Source organism: Saccopteryx bilineata, chromosome 4 (genome assembly GCF_036850765.1).
Source record: "Saccopteryx bilineata isolate mSacBil1 chromosome 4, mSacBil1_pri_phased_curated, whole genome shotgun sequence".
Taxonomy (NCBI): Eukaryota; Metazoa; Chordata; class Mammalia; order Chiroptera; family Emballonuridae; genus Saccopteryx; species Saccopteryx bilineata.
Genome location: NC_089493.1, coordinates 54,224,500 through 54,243,178, shown reverse-complemented (window position 1 = coordinate 54,243,178; position 18,679 = coordinate 54,224,500). Strand labels below are relative to the sequence as shown.

General features: G+C 47.9%; 1 protein-coding gene across 3 annotated transcripts in view; it reads right to left on the bottom strand.

Annotated features, from left to right (window-relative positions):
• Positions 1-18,679, bottom strand: part of IGDCC4 (immunoglobulin superfamily DCC subclass member 4) — a 43,913-nt gene that overhangs the window by 22,848 nt on the left and 2,386 nt on the right. For all 3 annotated transcript variants that reach the window (XR_010731202.1, XR_010731201.1, XM_066275187.1), the window contains exons 2-4: positions 10,883-11,233; positions 10,051-10,192; positions 1,137-1,273 (exon numbers count right to left, since the gene is read on the bottom strand). Coding sequence is in view for 1 of the 3 variants with exons in the window: in XM_066275187.1 (XP_066131284.1) it covers positions 1,137-1,273; positions 10,051-10,192; positions 10,883-11,233 (630 nt within the window). In the remaining 2 variants the exon portion in view is untranslated. The remainder of the gene's footprint in view (positions 1-1,136; positions 1,274-10,050; positions 10,193-10,882; positions 11,234-18,679) is intronic.

The following is an 18,679-nucleotide window of genomic DNA, read 5'->3' as shown; positions in this document are numbered from 1 at the left end:
ACCACCCCCATTCTTCCCTGCCACACTGAACCCACTCTCCAGGTAGAGGACCGTCAGGGTCATGAGTAGACTCGTCATCAACAGTCATGGTTTTTAGTTCCAGCACTTATTATCATCATCATAATCCTGCTGTGTGACCTTAGACCAATCCTTTCTCCAAAGGGGCTCCGGTTCCCATGTGTGAAAGGCAGGGGGTGGGCTCGAGTTTCTGCCAGTTTGGCAGCTCCCTGAGCACTGATTCCTGCCAAGTTCTCAGTGTGACTTGGACTCCTGGGTCAGCGTGGTGAATACCTGGGTTTGTCCAGCAGGTGGAGGCAGAGACCCCAGGTGCTGGAAGGAGAGCAAACAGACTCAGAGACAGCAAGCTCACTAGCTAAGCCCCCAGGAAGTGGTGGGGGGGAGGGGGGAGCCCATGCAGGGGGATGGGAGGAGATGTGCGGAGGAGTAGGGATGGGCAAGGGAGATACCCATGGAAAAGGGAGGCAAGTGAGAGGCTCTTGTGGCAGTCCTGACGTAAGATCCATGCCAGGCACCTTCTACTCTTATCTCAGCTATTCTCACAACCTCCCAGAGCTGGACATTTGATAACCAGCCCATGGTCACACAGATGGTGAGTAAAGAAGCCAGGATTCAAATCAGGCCTTTCTGACCTCAAAGCCTGTGTGACCTTCCTCCTGCGAAACCCTGGGATGGGAGATTTTCAGAGAAATGGAGAAGACAGAAACACTAGACTGCAGGGCGCCAGATTCGCAGGGCACAGTAAGCAGTGAGGGACAAATCCTCCAGTGCCCTGAGCCCCCAGGGCACATGGAAGGGCAGCAATCAGGGCTTCAGGGCACTGACACACCTCCTCAGACGCCTTACCTCCCCACCCCTGTATCCAGCCCTGTATGCTCCAACCAACCCAAGGGACCACAGGGGCTCCACAGGAAGAGAGCCCTGCATAGGGAATCCAGCCCCAGGACTCCCCAACTTGCTGGGCGGCAGTACCTTCTCTGGGCTTCATTACTGTCTGATGGGAGAGAGACTCCATCAGCTGTTTGACGGCCCGGCTTAGACCTCTTGAGGCCCCTCCAAATTCTGAGGTGTCTGACTCCAAAAACACCCTGGTTTCCACCAAAAGCCAACCCCCTTACCTCTACGGGCCACGCTGAGTAGGGCCTCCTGGCTGAAGCGCTGGTGGGCTGAGTTGGTGGCCACACAGCGGTAGGAACCTGCATCACTCTCTTGAACGTCTAGGATCTGGAGAACCCCGTTGGGAAGAGTGATGAGCCTTGGGAAGGGGAAGAAGGCACCTGTGAGGTGGGCAGGAGCTCTGCAGGGCAGGTGACATGCTCAAAATGGGCCTCCCCACTCCAACCTGAAATACATAATGTCTCACTTTCAAGCCTTACTCGTAACACAGGGGAACAAAATTTTTGTTGCTTCCACAAAAACACTTGTTCTTACCTAATTCGAGTGTGCTGATCTCAAATCTGACATTAGTTTTTCTCTCTGTAAGCTACAGTTTTTTGCAATTCAAGATTTTAGGTTTTCATCTTATTGTAAAATTTTCAACATTTAGTTTAACAATGAAGTAGAATGTCTTCTTAGGCATCATTTTTGTGAAAATATAATAATTTATATAATGCAGCAAATACACTCATACACTAAAAGATATGATTGCATCAGAATTTGTCTACAATTTTGAAATAGAACATATTAAAACACTTATTTTAATCATAAAATGTGCACAAAACTTATTTAAATTCTTTTTTTTTTTTTTTTCTGAAGCTGGAAATAGGGAGAGACAGTCAGACAGACTCCCGCATGCGCCCGACCGGGACCCACCCGGCACGCCCACCATGGGGCGAGGCTCTGCCCATCCTGGGCGTCGCCATGTTGCGACCAGAGCCACTCTAGCACCTGAGGCAGAGGCCACAGAGCCATCCCCAGCGCCCAGGCCATCTTTGCTCCAATGGAGCCTTGGCTGCGGGAGGGGAAGAGAGAGACAGAGAGGAAAGCGCGGCGGAGGGGTGGAGAAGCAAATGGGCGCTTCTCCTGTGTGCCCTGGCCGGGAATCGAACCAGGGTCCTCCGCATGCTAGGCCGATGCTCTACCGCTGAGCCAACCGGGCAGGGCACTTATTTAAATTCTATTCAGGCAAAAATTTGTGTTTGTAGCTCTTGCATTTGTGTACTTGTTGAGGACAATCTCATTTGATGCCCCAGCAGTAGTCTGCTTATCACTAACAGCTCCAAGATTTTCAGGAAAATTATCAAGGTGACTGTTCAGGAAGTGAATCTTAACGCTCGTGTTACATCCAATGTCGCAGAAAGCCAACAGCATTCTTTGAACCAGAAGTTCATAGTTTTCTGCTTTTTTGTTGCCAAGGAAGTTCTTTGTAACTGCCACAAAAGACTGCCATGCTGCTTTCTCCTCCTTATTCATCTTCCTGGAAAATTCTTCATCACGTATGAAGGTTCGAATTTGAGGTCCATCGAATATACCTGCTTTTATCTTCTCGAAAGACAAGCATAAATAATATGTTGAAAGCATTCACTTTCTCTATTCAAAGCCTGAACAAACTGCTTCATTTAAGCCAAGTTTGATGTGAAGTGGGGGGGAAATGATCCTGTCTCGATTAACTACAGGTTCATTCACAATATTTTGCATCCCTACTTCCAGAGCTTCATGTTTCGGCCACTCCTTCTGTGTCCAGTGTTTCTCCCGAGCTCAGCTGTCCCACAAACACAGAAAGCAAGGATACTTCGTGAAACCTCTCTGTTGTCCTAGCAGGAAATTTACCACTTTAAGAACCATACAAACGATCCAGTTATGCTATTCATACTTCAGAAAGTCGAGGACAATTTTTATGTTATTCTTACTGTCATTCTATTTGGGTTGACTAAACTGCTGAGGGGTTAATGACTGCTTGGCATCAGAAGAAGACCCTTCAGATTCTACAACCATTTCCTCATGCATCTTATCAAAATACACTTGATCACCATGTTCACTTTCTTCATCCTTAGAAGAAATAAAACCATTGAAAACTGGAACCGGGAGTGTCTCAGAGTGTGGGATAGATCGTATTGCTGAAGGAATATTAGGATATGCGATCATATGCCGTTTTTTCTTGCCGATGCCCTTTGTATGGATCAGACAGAAATAACAGTCACTGCTGTGGTCCTTAGGTTCACGCCAAACCATGGGGATACCAAAAGGCATTCCTCTGCATTTTCCTTTTGTCCAGTCATGAAGCATATCCTCACAATTATGACACACAATGTGAGTAGCCCAATTCTTGTCTTGATCGCCAAGGGGAACTTGAAAATAGGCAATATATGCACGTGTCACAAATGATGAAATATTACACCTTTGACGTTGAAGTGTGTAAGAGCCACATATATAACAGAAGGTGTCAGGACTATTCTTACATTTACGTCTACTCAAAGAAACCATGATTCAATCTTAAAACAAAATAAGAGGGTGTTTTTATCAGATAAGGATTTTTTACATTTAAAAACAACTACAATTATGTAAAAGTGATGTTTGTAAAATATTAGTTGCCTTGTGGTTATGTTCAATCTAAGAGTCATTGCCCTTTAACTCCAATTTAAAAACCAATGCATGCCATTAACTGTAACAAAAAGAAATTAAAATTGCATAAAAACTAGAGCATGCACCAAAAAACAGATTTCAGATTTGGAATCAGCAATGCAGAAATATATAGAAACAGTTCTAAAAGCTCATTGAACAGAAAATGAAAAAAAAAATTGTTCCCCAGTGAATTTAAAAAATACAAATTAGAATTATAAGATACCAGTTTCACCCATCAGATAGGCAAAGATCAGAAGGTTTGATAACACACTACTTGGATGAAGGAACAGAGGGAAGGCACTCTTGCATTGCTGGTAGCCATGTCAATCTAGGGCAAACTGGTGGTATCTTAAATTTGCACATGCCTTCTGACCCAGCACCACTTTAAGGAGTCTATTGCACAGATATTCTGAGACATGTACACAAAACGTATGTTTACTCACTCCAGCATTGTCTTTAATAGCAAAAGACTGAAAAAACAATCCAGTGTCCATCTGTAGGGTGAGGGTTAGCTAAATCTATCTGAGTACATTCATACAGTGGAATGCTAGGCAGCTGTCACAAAGGAGGCAGCTCCATGGTGTCAATATAGGAAGATCTCCAAATGTGTACAGTGCAGAACAGTGTGTGTGTGTGGGGGGGATATGTACATATATGCTGGCACTGGATGTCCCTGCTGCTGCTGATGTCTCTGGGGAGGGGAACTGGGATCTGAAAGTAGGAGAGGACTTACTTTTATTATATAACCTTCTATATGTTCCTCCTCCTTTTATTCACACTTTCTCATCGGACCCTCAAAACAAGCCCCCAAAATAGAAGGGATCACAACCTTCATGTTATTGGTGACAAACTAAGGCTCAGAGAGAGCAGGGAATTCTCTCGGGGTCTCATAGCTGGAGTAGAGTTGAAACGTGAACCCAGGTCTTCTGGTACCAAGCCCCATGTTCTTCCCACCTGCCTATCTCAGCAGCACTTAGATGGCTGAGAATGCCAATGGAAGGGATGGGGTCCCCCCCGGCAAGCCCCAGTCCACATGCCCAGTACCGAGGAGGGACAGGATGGATGAGGGTGGTATGCTCTGCCCTCTTGGTTAGTGGGTTGGAATGTGGCTCAGGCTGGGAAGGCCCAGAGAGCTTGCTTAAGAAACAAAGCAATCCAGGGCAGGGAAGTGCCCGTGGGGGCCAGGGTGGCAGATTCTGGCCCAAGTAGGGAATGAGGGAATGAGTGGGTCCTCCTGAATCCTCCGATTGTGATCCTTGCAGGGTCAGCTTGAGGTTGCAAGTGCTAATTTCTCAAGAGAGCAAACAGTGCTGGCCCCTGGATGTGGGCTGGGCCAAGGCCAGAAAGGAAATAGGGCAGCTCTCTGCACTGGTGAAGAAGATCCCTTAGCTTGTGAGGACACGGGGCATAAGAAAATTTATGCACAGGAGATGAGAACTAGCTCAAGGGTGTTGAGAGAATTCTGGCCATGGGCCTGGAAACCTACTGGAGCCCAAAGACTTAGAGAGAAAAAACAACAGAAACCTGCATCACTCTCTCCCTCACCTGAAAGGCAAACCCACCTCTGCCCCAGCATCTCACCCTCAGATCCAACAGCTGCCCATATCCGTGCTGGGCCAGTCGGGGAGAAGGGACAGGAAGCAAAGGGTGGTTGGAGGTAAAAACCCTGGGCCAGGACCCAGCCTGCAGCCACAGAAAATTTGATGGGAAAGGCCAAGGGGGGAAAGATAAGCAGGACTTATTTGGGAAACAAAGACCCCATTCCCATCCAGGTCTCTTCCACCTCATACACTCTGCATTCAAGACCCTTTGTCCTCCTTTAGTCTGGCTGCCTGCCTGCAGGGATCCTGACAGGAGCTGCCCACACTTCTTAACCCCAAAGTTCCCTGGTCTTTCCAGGGAAATTCTGCTCCAGGTACCTAAGAGCCAATAGCTCTTTTGACAAGTAACATTTCCTTAATTTTGCGTGTTGGATGAATGAGTGAAGCCTCTCCTCAGATGTGCTGTTGCTACAGCCAATAGGGATAAAACCGTCTAAAATCTTTTCTGTTCTGCTCAAGTGTGGTTTTAGAAGCTCTGTCCTTGGAAAGATGTCCAAGATATATTGGTTAGTGGGGAAAACAGTTGCAAAACAGTGTTTATGAAGCAACTTCTATTTTTGGGACAGAAATAAATGATATGTTAGGATATACACACAAAAGTTAAGGGTGGTAAAACTCCCATCACTTACGGAAGGTTTTCTCTGGAAGTGGGATCACTGGGGACTTATTTATTGTGTTTTTTAAAAAAATTTTGCAGTGAATATTTATTAGTTTGGAAATACAAAACTTTAAAAACTTTAAATAGAAAAAAACACGTGCTCTTGCACACTTTGTGTTGTAGCTCCGGCTCTGCGGCACAGTGGAGAGAAGGAGATCCAACACATGTGGTTTAGCAAGTGACATCCCACGCCTGCGCCTCAGGTTCTCGTCTGAAAAATGGGTTCAATAATTTTTGTCCTGCCTATGTTGCAACCCTGACTCTTTTAATGTCTTATGAGCTCACATTAGATAATGGACATAAACACTATCTATGAATCGCAAACTGTAAATGCATCTTTACAATGGTGTAAACCTTGTACACATATTTTATTTTTTATTTTTAATAAATAAATTTTTATTAATTTTAATGGGGTGACATCAATAAATCAGGGTACATATATTCAAAGAAAACATGTCCAGGTTATCTTGCCATTCAATTCTGTTGCATACCCATCACCCAAAGTCAGATTGTCCTCCGACACCTTCTATCTAGTTTTCTTTGTGCCCCTCCCCCTTGTACATATATTTTAAAAGACTGGAAGGAATAATCAAAATGATAATAGCTGTCTATGTCCAGGTGGTAGGTGATTCCCCCCCCTTAAGTTAGTATATTTTATCATTTAAAATTAATTCAAATTGCAAATAAAACAAACTAACTACTTATAGAATGAACAGCAACCTCTTTCTAAAAGGAAGGAATCCTCTTTCCAAGCCTGAGCTGGAGCCTGCTCCCCACTCCCACAAAAGGCCACTTCGACTCAGGGATTCAAGAACACAGAAGAAAAGACCTAGTTGCTCTGAATTTCCTGAAGGCCAAAGAGCTCCCACCCTAAACCCTGCAGAGATCTTCCTGGGGAAAAGGGACGCTAGCTGAGGGTCACACCATGTTGCTGGACTCGACAGACCCTGGGAAATGGGCAGGGCCGAGACTGGACTAGGGAGCCCAAGGTATGTAGGTCCATTAGTGCCACGGTTTTAAAGTGTGAGTGAATGGCGATAACAAAATGATTTCAATGGATCCAGACACATTTTTTTTTTATTCCAGCGGTTATGTATTTATTTTTACGGCCACCTTCTATTTATGGTAAGCGTTGCTGGTTTTCCATTTTACTGCAGTGAGATAATGTTCCCCTTTAGTATGTGTTAAGTTACAAAAGAGAGCTGATTTAAAGAAACGTATTAAGTAAGTGGTTGTATAAATGGTTTCGGGATGGCTAAAATTATAAAGGGGATTTATGAATGCCTGGATTTTGGGAAACATTGCTCACATTGATGAATGGTTCCCATGGAAGAAAAATTATCCCCTATCATTAGAAATTAGAATAAGTACTGAGGAATTGCCTTAGGGTCTAGTCTTCACAATCACTTTTAAAAATATGCACATACACCCTGACAGAGTGTGTTTATTTATTTTCTTTTTTCAGAGTGTGTTTATTAACTGCACATGTGCACACCCTACACTGAGGCATATGGTCTCCTTCAAACCCCTGGGCTGAGTTTACGAATAGCATATTTGTACATGTACTATATCTGGGCATGTGTAAAAATACATACCTTGGGCATAATCAAGTTGTTGTTTTAGACATTTCTTTATTCCCCCCACACAATGTACTGGGACATGTGAGACTGGCTTATTTATAGATGAGGATCACTTTTCAGAGGACTTGGGGCAAACACTCCCAGAGCTTAGGAACTGGCAGCTCCAGGCTTCTGGGAGAGGCCTGTGGCTTCATGGAATGATGCCTGAACTATATAGATGTTGGGAGGCAAGGTCTGAATCCAACTGTTTGCTAAGAAACTTTGGGGAAGTGACTTCTCTGCTCTGAGCCACAGTGGGACCACCTGGTCTCCAAGCTCACCTGTAGTAGGAACTTCCTCATACTGTAGTTGCTCCACCCCAGCCACCAAATCATGAGAGGCTGTGTGTCATCCATGCCAGCGCTCTGGCATCTGACACTCTGGGTACTAGCTGTGTGACCTGAGCCAAGGTATTTCTGTCTCTGTTCCTCGGTCCCCTCATGTAACAATCTGGATAATATCTGCCACAGCCATATGTACAGATCTTAGAAGGATGTTTATTATGTGTTAAGTGAAAAAAAAAAAAAAGTTGAAATATAATCCCATTTTTGTTTTGAAAAAAAAAAGGTGACTGGACCAAAAAAAAAACAAAAACCAGTATGTACAATATAATTCAAATTTATAAAGAGACTATTTATAAACATATAGAAGAAAAGTCCAGAGGACAAACATCAAAACTACCAGTGGCTTTCTATGGGTGACAGGATAATGAGTAATTTTTGTTCTTTTTTTATTTATGTGAATTTGGAAAATGCATTGTCAAGGAATATAAGCTAAAAGAGGTCATACTTCAAAGTAGCTACCTTGAAGGAGGATGGGAATGATTGAGAAAATGCAGCTCTTATTAAGTGATGCCCATTGTGACTTTCAACACGGAGATTTTCTTTGCTCTCTCTCATTCTCTCTGGGGGCTGTCAAGAGTGGGCTCTTACTAGCCCAGCAATTCCCAGGAAGCACCCACCAAACAGCAGCGAGAAGCCCCACGTTTGACAGGCATAACAAAATGTCAGTATTTCTATGGTCCACTCCCTAGAATGTTCATCCACCGAACGCTGCCAGAGGGGCTCTGGGCCGATGAGTCTAGGAAGCATTTGGTTAAACAAGTTAAACAGGTTTTCAGTACAGGACTTGTCAGTGCCTTGTCAATTCCAAGAGGGAGAATTATGGCCAGTTTCTTGACCTTGACAACAGGATAGTTTTTTTTCCAGAAAGTCTCTTTAGGGCCTAGTGTTCTACAAAGAACACACTTTGGGAAACCATGATCTAATCCAGCCCTTTCATTTGTTATTTTTTCATTTAATTTTACAAAAGAGGAGAATGAAGCTGAGGAAGAAGGGACTTGCTAAAGACCAATGAGGCTAACCAATCACCAAAGTCAACAGGGTCGCTTATATCTTGACCTCTTGCCTTCACAACTGTCACAGAGATGTATCTTGTGGCTTTTCTACCTAGAAGTTTCTCTTATACTCTCACCTCTACCTAGACATGGGCAAAGTCAGAGAAGCTGGGACGGTGTAACACACTCAAGACAGGTTAGTCCCTGGGCAGGGAGATCTGAAAACCAGAGTTTCTGAGTCTAAGGAAGCCCGCCTCCACCGGGAGAGTGAAGTGGTGACCACCGCTAGAGAGATGTAGGGAAGGGCTGCAGGGCGGCTGGGACAGGCCTGGGAAGCCACAAGCCAAAGATGTAAGAATCTACGGGGTGACAATTGAGTCACGAGATCAACTCAGAGACTGCATGCAAATGAGCCTCGTGCTTTCTGGTCCTGCAGCAGGTACACCTGGGCCTACCCAGGAGGCCACAGGGGATCTAGCCTCTGCTTCTTTTTCCACTTTAGAAGTGCTTCCCTAGCCTGACCTGTGGTGGCGCAGTGGATAAAGTGTTGACCTGGAACGCTGAGGTTGCCAGTTTGAATCCCTGGGCTTGACTGACCAAGGCACATATGGGAGTAGATGCTTCTTGCTCCTCCCCGCCTTCTCCTTCTCTTCCTCTCTTTCCCCCCCCCTCTCTCCCCCTCCCTCCCTCCCTCTCCTCCCTAAAATAAATAAACAAATTAAAAAAAATAGAAATTCTTCCCTGGCACGGCTCCATCTGCCCGTGGACTTCATGGGGAGCAAGGAGGGTGAAGCAGGAAGGAGCTCCACAGCCCACTTATCAGAGGCTGCACCCACTGGATGCAACTGAGGAAGGAAGAGGGGTAGAAACTCCAGAAGAACCTTGCAAAGAGAATACCTTTCAAGCAGCCTTGGGGCCTTGAACAAACCACAAACATCCTGCCAATGACTCAGGGTGTGCCCTTGGATAAAGAGCACCCGTCTCCAGCCCGCATCTCCTCAGTAACGCAAGTGGGTGGACTAGAGATGCGCCGAAGGACTCTCACTGTTCCCTGCCCAAGCTCCGGAGCTTAGGGGCTGGCTTTCCTCCCTTGGAGCAAAAACTTCTTGCCCAACTTCTCTTTGAGACCAGAAATGAGCTGAGAATCCAGCAGTGGCTGGCTCCTAAGTCTGGGCAAATGGAGCCACCCTGACTCTAAGAACCCCTGAGCCCCGTCTGGCCTGCCCACTGGGCCCCACTCCCCTACAGGACACTCACCGCGGCTCCTTAGGCACTGTCACCTGGTCCTTCTCCCAAGTAATGCTGGGTGCTGGCAGCCCTTCGGTGTGGCACTCGAATCGAGCTGTCCCGTTCTCCTCTACTGTCTGAGACTCCGGATGCAGAGAGAAGCCTGCGAGTGCTGAGGATGAGGAGAGTGACACACAGGCAGGGGCAGGGACAGGGAAGCCACCGTGTGCACAGACAGTGCCACCCAAATGCACGCGCGCACACACAAACACGGAGGGATAGAAACAAAAGCAGAGCAGATTCAGACCAACAGAGACACAGTTGGACACAGGTCACCAGAAGATAAGAAGTGGTCATTACTGGTCAGATGCTGTGAATGCCAGTGACCCAGGCTTTACCCATCAGCGTAATGGTCTGACTACAGTAAGATGCACACTTCTTCTGGCCTGAACTTCATGGTGATCTGTGCCTCTTTAGAGCCCCCCAAAGGGTAGGCTGGACAGTGGGGCCTGACTCCACACACTCCACCTGCTGTGGGGTGGGAGCTCCCTGGGTAGGCACTTTTGTGACCCTGACACTCTTACAAGCCTCTCTGGCAGGCTTGTTTTCCTGGAGGAAAACACAACTTTAGACTCTCGAACTCAATGGGGGAAAAAAGGAGAAAGAACAGAGGTGTGGAGAAACGGGACTAATGAACAGGGAGGCAAACAATACCAGGGAGGGACCCACTGAGCAGGAAGGGAGGCAGGGAAGGGGGTCCTGGGCCCGAGGTAGGCCCTTATGCAGCTAACTAATCAGGATCCCACTTCCCACACCCCAGGCCTCCCAGGTCTTAGCTCAGACCCCAGATCCGGGCACTTACTGGCGAGCTTGACCACCGCAGCCTGGCTGGCCACTACTCCGAGGGGGCCATGGGCCAGGCAGGAATAGCTGCCCTCAATGACATCTGAGGCTTCAGGGGCCAGCTCCTCACTGCCATTGGGTGCAAGGGGCTGGGACAGCCACAGGGAGCTGTTGGGTAGCAGGCGCAGGTGGCGGTGCTCCAGCAGGGCACCTCCGTCTTTGCTCCATGTGACGCTGGTGGGAGGTCCAGCACCGGCAGCCCCCAGACTACAGTCCAGCACTGCCACTTGCTCTGGGCCCAGAATCACTTGCACTGGCCCCGTTCCACAGCTCAGCTCCACGGTTGTCTCCTGGGGCAATGGCAGATCCCCTGCATAGAGAACGGGGCACCAGAGCCATCAGTGTGTGTCCTCCCGCCTCCCACAACCTCCAGCTCCTGAGTCACCCATGCAGGGGCTGGGGCAAATTGTGGAGAAAGAGTTCTCATAGGAAGACCTGAGTCTGGACCCTGGGTCTGTCCCTTACTGTGATCTTGGGCAAACTGCTACACCTCTCCATGCCCATATTCCCCAGCTGCTCAGTCTCCTCACCCGCAAAAATACACAGTTCTTAGCAACATTATTCATCATAGGCAAAAAGTGGAAACAACCCAAATGCCCATCACCTGATGAGTAGATAAATATATTACTCAGCCATCAAAAAGAATGAAGTACTAGTGTGACTGGTGGTGGCGCGGTGGGTAGAGCATCGACCTGGGATGCTGAGGACCCAGGTTCAAAACCCCAAGGATGCCAGCTTGAGCACAGATTAATCTGGCTTGAGTGCGGGCTCATCAGCTTGAGTGTGGGGTCAACTGGCTTGAGCGTGGAATCCTCAACATGATCTCATTGTTGCTGGTTTGAGCCCAAAGGTCACTGGCTTGAGCAAGGTGTCACTGGCTTGGTTGGATCCCCCCGGTCAAAGCATATATGAGAAGAAATCAATGAATAACTAAGGTGCCACAACCAGTTGATACTTTTCATCTCTCTCCCTTCCTGTCTGTCTCTCTTTCTCTCTTTCTCACTAAAAATAAGAATGAAATACTGATACATGCTACACTATGGATGAACCTTGAAAACTTTATGCTGAGTAAAAGAAGCCAGTCACAAAATGATACATATTATATGATCTCATTTCTGTGAAATGTACAGAATAGGCAAATCATAGAGACAGAAAATAGATTAATGGTTGCTAGGGACTGGGGAGAGGGAAGAATGAAGAGTGACAGTGAAGGGATATGAGGTTTCTTTTTGGGGTGATGAAAATGTTCTAGAATTAGACAGTGGTGATGGTTACATAGCCTGTGACTACACTAAACACCAGATTTGTCCACTTCTGACACGGCTGTGGTGAGCGCTGACTGAGATGATGGGGGAAAGGAGTACAGCCCGGAGCCTGACCTGGCTCAGAATCAGGGCTTAGTCACTCCCTGCCTGGAACCTAACAGATGTCTTGACCACTATCGCCCTACCCACTTCTACCCCAGTGGCTGCAGGAGCTGGCCACTCCCCCTGCCACTCATTTCCCCAAAGCCACGCAGCAAACCAGAGCCAGTCTCCTGACCAAGCCAGAGACCTTTTCTCTCCAGGGGCCCCAGGAGGCCCTGCAGCTCCAGTACTGCCCTTGTTACCAAGGGAGGAGGAAGAGGAAGGAAATGCCACCCCAGGGACAAAACAAAAACACACTAAGGTCAATATTTATTATTTTAACCAACATTTCAGCAGCACCCAGGGAACCATTATTCCTAGGGAGATGGTTGGTTCTCCCACTTGTGTCTCTGAGAAGGGTGACCTCCTGCCTCCCTGTCCCTCAGTAGCCCAAGGTTGCTTCTCATCCTTTGACCTGACTCCTTCCTTCAGGGTAGAATGGAGTATCTGAGAATTCCACCAGGGACAATGACCCCTACTTATTACAAGGCAGGTCTGGGCTGACAGAGCCGTGTGGGGCATACAGAAAGCACAATGGCTAGGGAAGTAGGGACCCTCAGTTCTAGACCTGGCTCTGTCATAGTCTGTGTGGCTGTGGGCCAGCCACTTCTTCTTGCCTTAGTTTACTCAAATGTAACGGGTGATGTCTGAGATGCTATGATTTTAGGATTATTAATGAGTTAGATATACCTATTGCTAAAGAAACATAGAGCATCATCTAGACATACACACAAGATATAGATACAACCTCCCACACTCAAACACATGCAGCCCAATCTCTGCCACACTTGTTGAAACCTGGACACTTACATGCAGTTACACCCAGACTTAGAACCCCTGTCTGTCCCAGGCTCCCTTATCACCTCCCTCAGAGAAGAAGACTAAGGGGAGAAGCCCTGACTGGCTGAGATAAGGAGTGCAGGGCAGAAGCAGCGTGACCCCACAGTCTGACCCTGTAGAGTGAAGAACAGACAGACAGACAGATAGGGCCTGAACCAGGTCTCTGTCTTCCCTATTTCTTTTCTTTTCTCTTTCTTTTTTCTCTTTCTTTCTTTCCTTCCCTCTCTTGCTCTTTTTTTTCTTTTTGAGAAGGGACATTTTGTTTATTTTTTAATTAAAGTGTAGTTGGTATATACAATATTATATTAGTTATATTCGTTTCAGATGTACAAGAGAGTCATCGATATTTTTATACCTTACAATGTAATCACCCATTAATTCTAGTAATCACCTGTCACTATACAATCTTATCACAATATTATTGACATATTCCCCTTCCCTTTCTCACCCGGCCCCCATCCCTGCCTTGCTTAATCCTTCAGGAAGGCTCTGCTGGCACCTCCAGCCACACAGTAAGGCTCAGCGTCACCAGTGGGTGCAGGAAGGAGAAGGCAGCCCTTGCCCTCACCCAGTTTCCATTCTAATTGGGGAAACCAAATTGACATGCACATCATTGCTGGCCATTCATTGTAGTGGAATGAGCATTTGACCTTGGCATAGAAGATCAAGGTACCAATCTTGATCTTTCACTTACAGCTGTGTGACAAGCCACTTAACTTCTCTGGTCCTCAGTTTCCACATCTGTGAAATGAAGATGATATTGCCAGATTTGGGAGAATTAAACGAGATGACGTAAGCCAGGGCTCCAGCTCAGAGCCCAGTAAGCATCAATCAAGGAATGGGAGCTCATTCTTTAAAGCTGTAGGGGGCTGCACAAATGCTAATCACTGTTCTTAACATCCAGTCCCTTCTATCTCTGAGGCCCTAGATTCTAGGATTCAAATGCAGGCAAGTCTGGGCTCTCAGCCCAGTGGCTTCCAGTTGCCCGGTTCCAGGCACTGAGCAGTCGGTTTGAGTTTCAGGGGAGAAAAGCCCCGCATGACAAGAATCCCTGAGCCCTCCAGCAGTCTCCCCCACCCCCCCATCCCCACCAAAGCATGTCCGGGGCTTGGAAAATCCCCTGCCGTGCTGAACAAACAATGTGAACAGTTGGGGCCCAAGCAGCTGCTGGGTATGTCAGCAGCCTGGGCTCTGGCGGGCAGGACGGCGGCCAGAGGGGCCGGCGGCTGGTTGGGGAGCCCAGAGGAGGCTCCAATTCCCTTCCTGAATATTCATGGATCAGCAGATGTCTGGCTTCCTCACCTCTGAGGAGCCCAGCAGCACCCAATAAGGCAGAACGGGGAAACCAGTAGGGATGTACAGGCCTGCCCGCGGTAGGAAGCCTGAGATTGCTCACTTTATAGATGGGGAAATGAGGCCCAGGAGGAGGGTCTCATCTCTCTGGGAGGCAGCTGCTCCTGAATAAGAGCTTTCCTTCTGCCTCAGTGCCCCACCCAGTTTCTGTGGCCAGGTCATGCATCCTTAGGGCTCAGCTTGGGCACTACCCTCCATAAAGCTGTCCCTGTCTTCCCCCAGAAGTTTTTCCTGAGTCTCACACCACCCAGCCACTTGGACATCCATGCTTTCTCTTGTCTAGATGGACAATGGGACTTGGTAGAACAGGCCTTGACCTAAAGTCAGAGTCCTAAGTCTATCACTTGTTGTATGACCTTGGGTCCACTCCTGTTCTTTCAGCCTTCATTTCTGCAGTTTTAAAGATGAAGAGTCTCCTCCACGTGCCTCATTTTCACCATAATTCTCCCAGCAGCAGAGGGAAACATATTCAGGAGGCTTGCTGACGGCCCAAGATGGTTTTATTTTAAACCTTTGGCATGTTGTACCTTCTGCTCTATTATACAGCAATGTTTGTTTTCATATAAACGTGGTTCCTCCACCACCAAATCTTTTAGTGAAAGTGATGTTCTGAGGAGTGGGCCTTGTTTGTCCAGTGGCTTTGTGGCTACCTCCTTCCTGCCACCTCCAGCCCACTGCCATGGCTGACCCCCAGAACCTCTCCCACAAGCATTTCTCAGCTGTCCCTCTCAGGACTGGGGCAGAGACAGTGGATACTTGCTGCCTCCGATTGCAGCCTCGAGAGCCCTCCGTCTCCCACAGTCCTCCTTGGTGTCCTCGGTCCTCCTTGGTGTCCTCGGTGAGACCCCGCTGGAGACACAGAGCCTCCGTGCTTGGGGGCCCAAGGCCATCTCTCACTCTCCTTCTGATAGATTATTTTCCCTGCTTACAGGATAAATCTGATTGTATGAGGCCAACTGGAACGCAGGCAGAAGGGAGATATACTGCTGAGGTCCAGGGTCCGCTCAGTGCTGTTTTATGGGATTTGCAGGGGCCTGGTGTGAGCCAGGGTTCCACTTTTCAGTGAAATCTCACGCAAGAAGTGGGGAGGGGAGGGAGAGGGGAAGGAAGCCGAGATGCCTCCTTAATTAAGCCAAGAACTTGCCACAAACATCAATGCCTTGTCACTTCTGAACTTCAGGGTCTAACAGATTTACAACTTGTTTTTGATCTAGGGCAATTCTCCATGACACCATCACCACTCTCCTTTCCCAGGAGACACGAGTCAATTTTTTCCAGAAACCTCCCTTTCTGCCCCCTCCACCTCCCTAACTGCACACTAAGGCCCTCCCACTAACAGCTGGAAGGAGAGCTTGGGATGGTTGCCTGGACACAGGAAAGCCAAGGCCGGAGAACTCCCTTCAGCAGACTTGACAGCAAAGCCACACTCAGCCAGCTGCCCACCTCTGTTCCCTGGGACCTTCGGCCCCACCAGAACAAACCACTTCCGGTTCTCTGGAAGTGTGCTGCCCTTCCACGCGTTCCTCACGCTGCTCCCTCTCCCTACAACAGCTATGCCATCCAGGGTCTGATTTAGGCACCTCTCCTTTTTCTGTCCTAAAGGCCCCTGGGCACTCTGATCATTGCAGTTATTGCTCTTGATTTTTTATTTGCCTTTCCCCTCAACTAGGCCCCAAACTCAAGATTATGTCCTAGTCAGCTTTCTAAATTCCCAGATCCCTGAAATAGTGCCGGGCACATATTAGGTGTTCGGTAAATATTCCTTGAACACGAGTGCACATGCAGGACACACTTAAAAAGATACGACACAGGCCCTGGCTGGTTAGCTCAGTGGTAGAGCATCGGCCTGGTGTGCAGGAGTCCCGGGTTCGATTCCCGGCCAGGGCACACAGGAGAAGCGCCCATCTGCTTCTCCACCCCTCTTCCTCTCCTTCCTCTCTGTCTCTCTCTTCCCCTCCCGCAGCCAAGGCTCCACTGGAGCAAAGTTGGCCCGGGCACTGAGAATGGCTCTGGCCTCTGCCTCAGGCGCTAGAATGGCTCTGATGGCAACAGAGCGACGCCCCAGATGGGCAGAGCATCGCCCCCTGGTGGGCATGCAGGGTGGATCCCGGTTGGGCACATGCGGGAGTCTGTCTGACTGCCTCCTCGTTTCCAGCTTTGGAAAAATGTGCAAAAAAAAAAAAAAAAAAGATACGACACAGAGGCCCTCATGCTTTCCCAAGTCTCAATTTCCTTATCTGTAAAAATCAAAGGAACTCCCTTCAGGGCTGGAGATGATGTGAAAACTGCCTTGCTTTCTATGAGGCACCTAACAAATGCTTTAAAAGCACAGAGACAGAACAGCAAACACACTGAAAGAAACTCTGTACTTAAACATTACCAGGACTAGGGAGCTCACTGCCTCACCTGCTCTGCTCTATAGCTTGTATGATGAAAACTGTCTTCCTCCTGGGCCCGCGTTTTCCTCCCTGTATATTCTACTCACTTGCCAAAGCTCTGTCCTCTAAACTCTGTGATAAAGTAATGAGCCCTTATCCAGAAGTCTTGTCTCTGCCCCAGCTTGTACCAGAAAGCTTCTTGACCCTCTGCTTCCCTGACCCCTATGACTGCACAACCCCTCAAATCCAAAGGATGCCTCAGCCTTGGCAGCGAGAAAGTACGAGCTGGCAGCCGGTGAGCTCTGAAGATAAGGATTCCATTTCTCTGCATGTCAGGCCCAGAACATCCTCTGTCTGGTTTTCCTTCTCCTGCAGTTCCCATCATCCCTCTCTGACCAGGCTGGGGCCGGGGTCCTCCCCCGTCAGAGCTGCTCTTACTTCTCTCCCCCCCACCCCAGGGAGCTGGGAGCCCCCAGGCAGGCCTGGCAATGACATCTGTTCTGCATCTGGAATTCTGTGTCAGTCTGGTTGCTGTACCTCAGAAACAGTGGAGGCTGAACAGGAGACAGTGGGGGGTGGGTGGATGGAGGAGGGTGGATTCTGGAGCCCAGACACACCAATTGAGGGGGCCAAGCCCATAGTTGATCACTTCTGATGTGAGGGGGAGGTGGTACAGAGAGACTGAACTTGGGTATGTGTGTACCAAATCCAGGGAAAATCTGGCTGCTCGAAGAGCCAGGAGACTGGTTGCAACCCCAACTCAGTCTCTAGCCATGCAACTTTGGGAAGTCACTCAGTTTTCTCATCTGTAAAATAAGTTCAGGCTAAAATTATTTCTAAGTTTGAGGATGCTTTGTGAGATCGCAACTTGAAAGAGGTACTTTGAGGAGAAAAGAAAGGAAATGCTAATTTATAGATTATGTATTGTTAATTGGGCCAGGAAAGTACAAACAAGACTAAAGAAGGTTTAGGTAACTCCTGGATAAGATTTACCATTAAGAGAAAGTGCATTTCACCTGGTTCCTAAACCACAAGATAAGGTCAGAGAAAGCCACCCCAACACTTCAACTGGATGAGGTTGTCCTCTGAGCCTCCAGACTGAGAAAGGAATGGGAGGCGGGAGTGTTTAGGAGAGAAGAAAGTAGTTTTCATGTTCTTAGAGGCCTTCTATTATGACTTCTGGCTTCCCCACCCCCCAAATTCTGATTGGGTGAAAGGGAGAGAGCCCAACTTCTTGCATGTCATGAAAAGAGCATACAAAGCATTCCAGCACCAACCCCATTTCTACAAAATGTCTCCCCAGTTCCTGAAGTCTGACTCAGAGAAAGTGTTGGGAGAGAGAGAGAGGCAGTCACTGTCCTGACCCCAATACCAACCCTTCATTCTGCCATGCTAGATTACTGAAGTGTCTATTATTTTTTATATCCCTCTCCCTTACCCCCTAAAAACTCGATTTATTTTCAAATTCTACTGATTCTACTCCCTAAATATCTCTAGAACCCAGCTACTGTGGCTACCCCAACTGCTACTATGCTAGTTACCACCATCTTCTTCTTCTACTGTGACAGCCTCCCAAGAAGCTGAAGCTCCTGCCTCAGCCCTGCCCAATTGATTTTCCACACTGGCTGGAGCGATCTGATGCAAGGCTGAGTTGAAACCCACCAAGGGCTTTTAGGGCCTCAGAAGCCTTGGCAGGGCTCACAAGGCCCTTCATGAGCTGGGTCCAGGCCCAACCCCCTTCTCCTTTGACATTCCATGCTCCCTCATCCCAACCTTTCC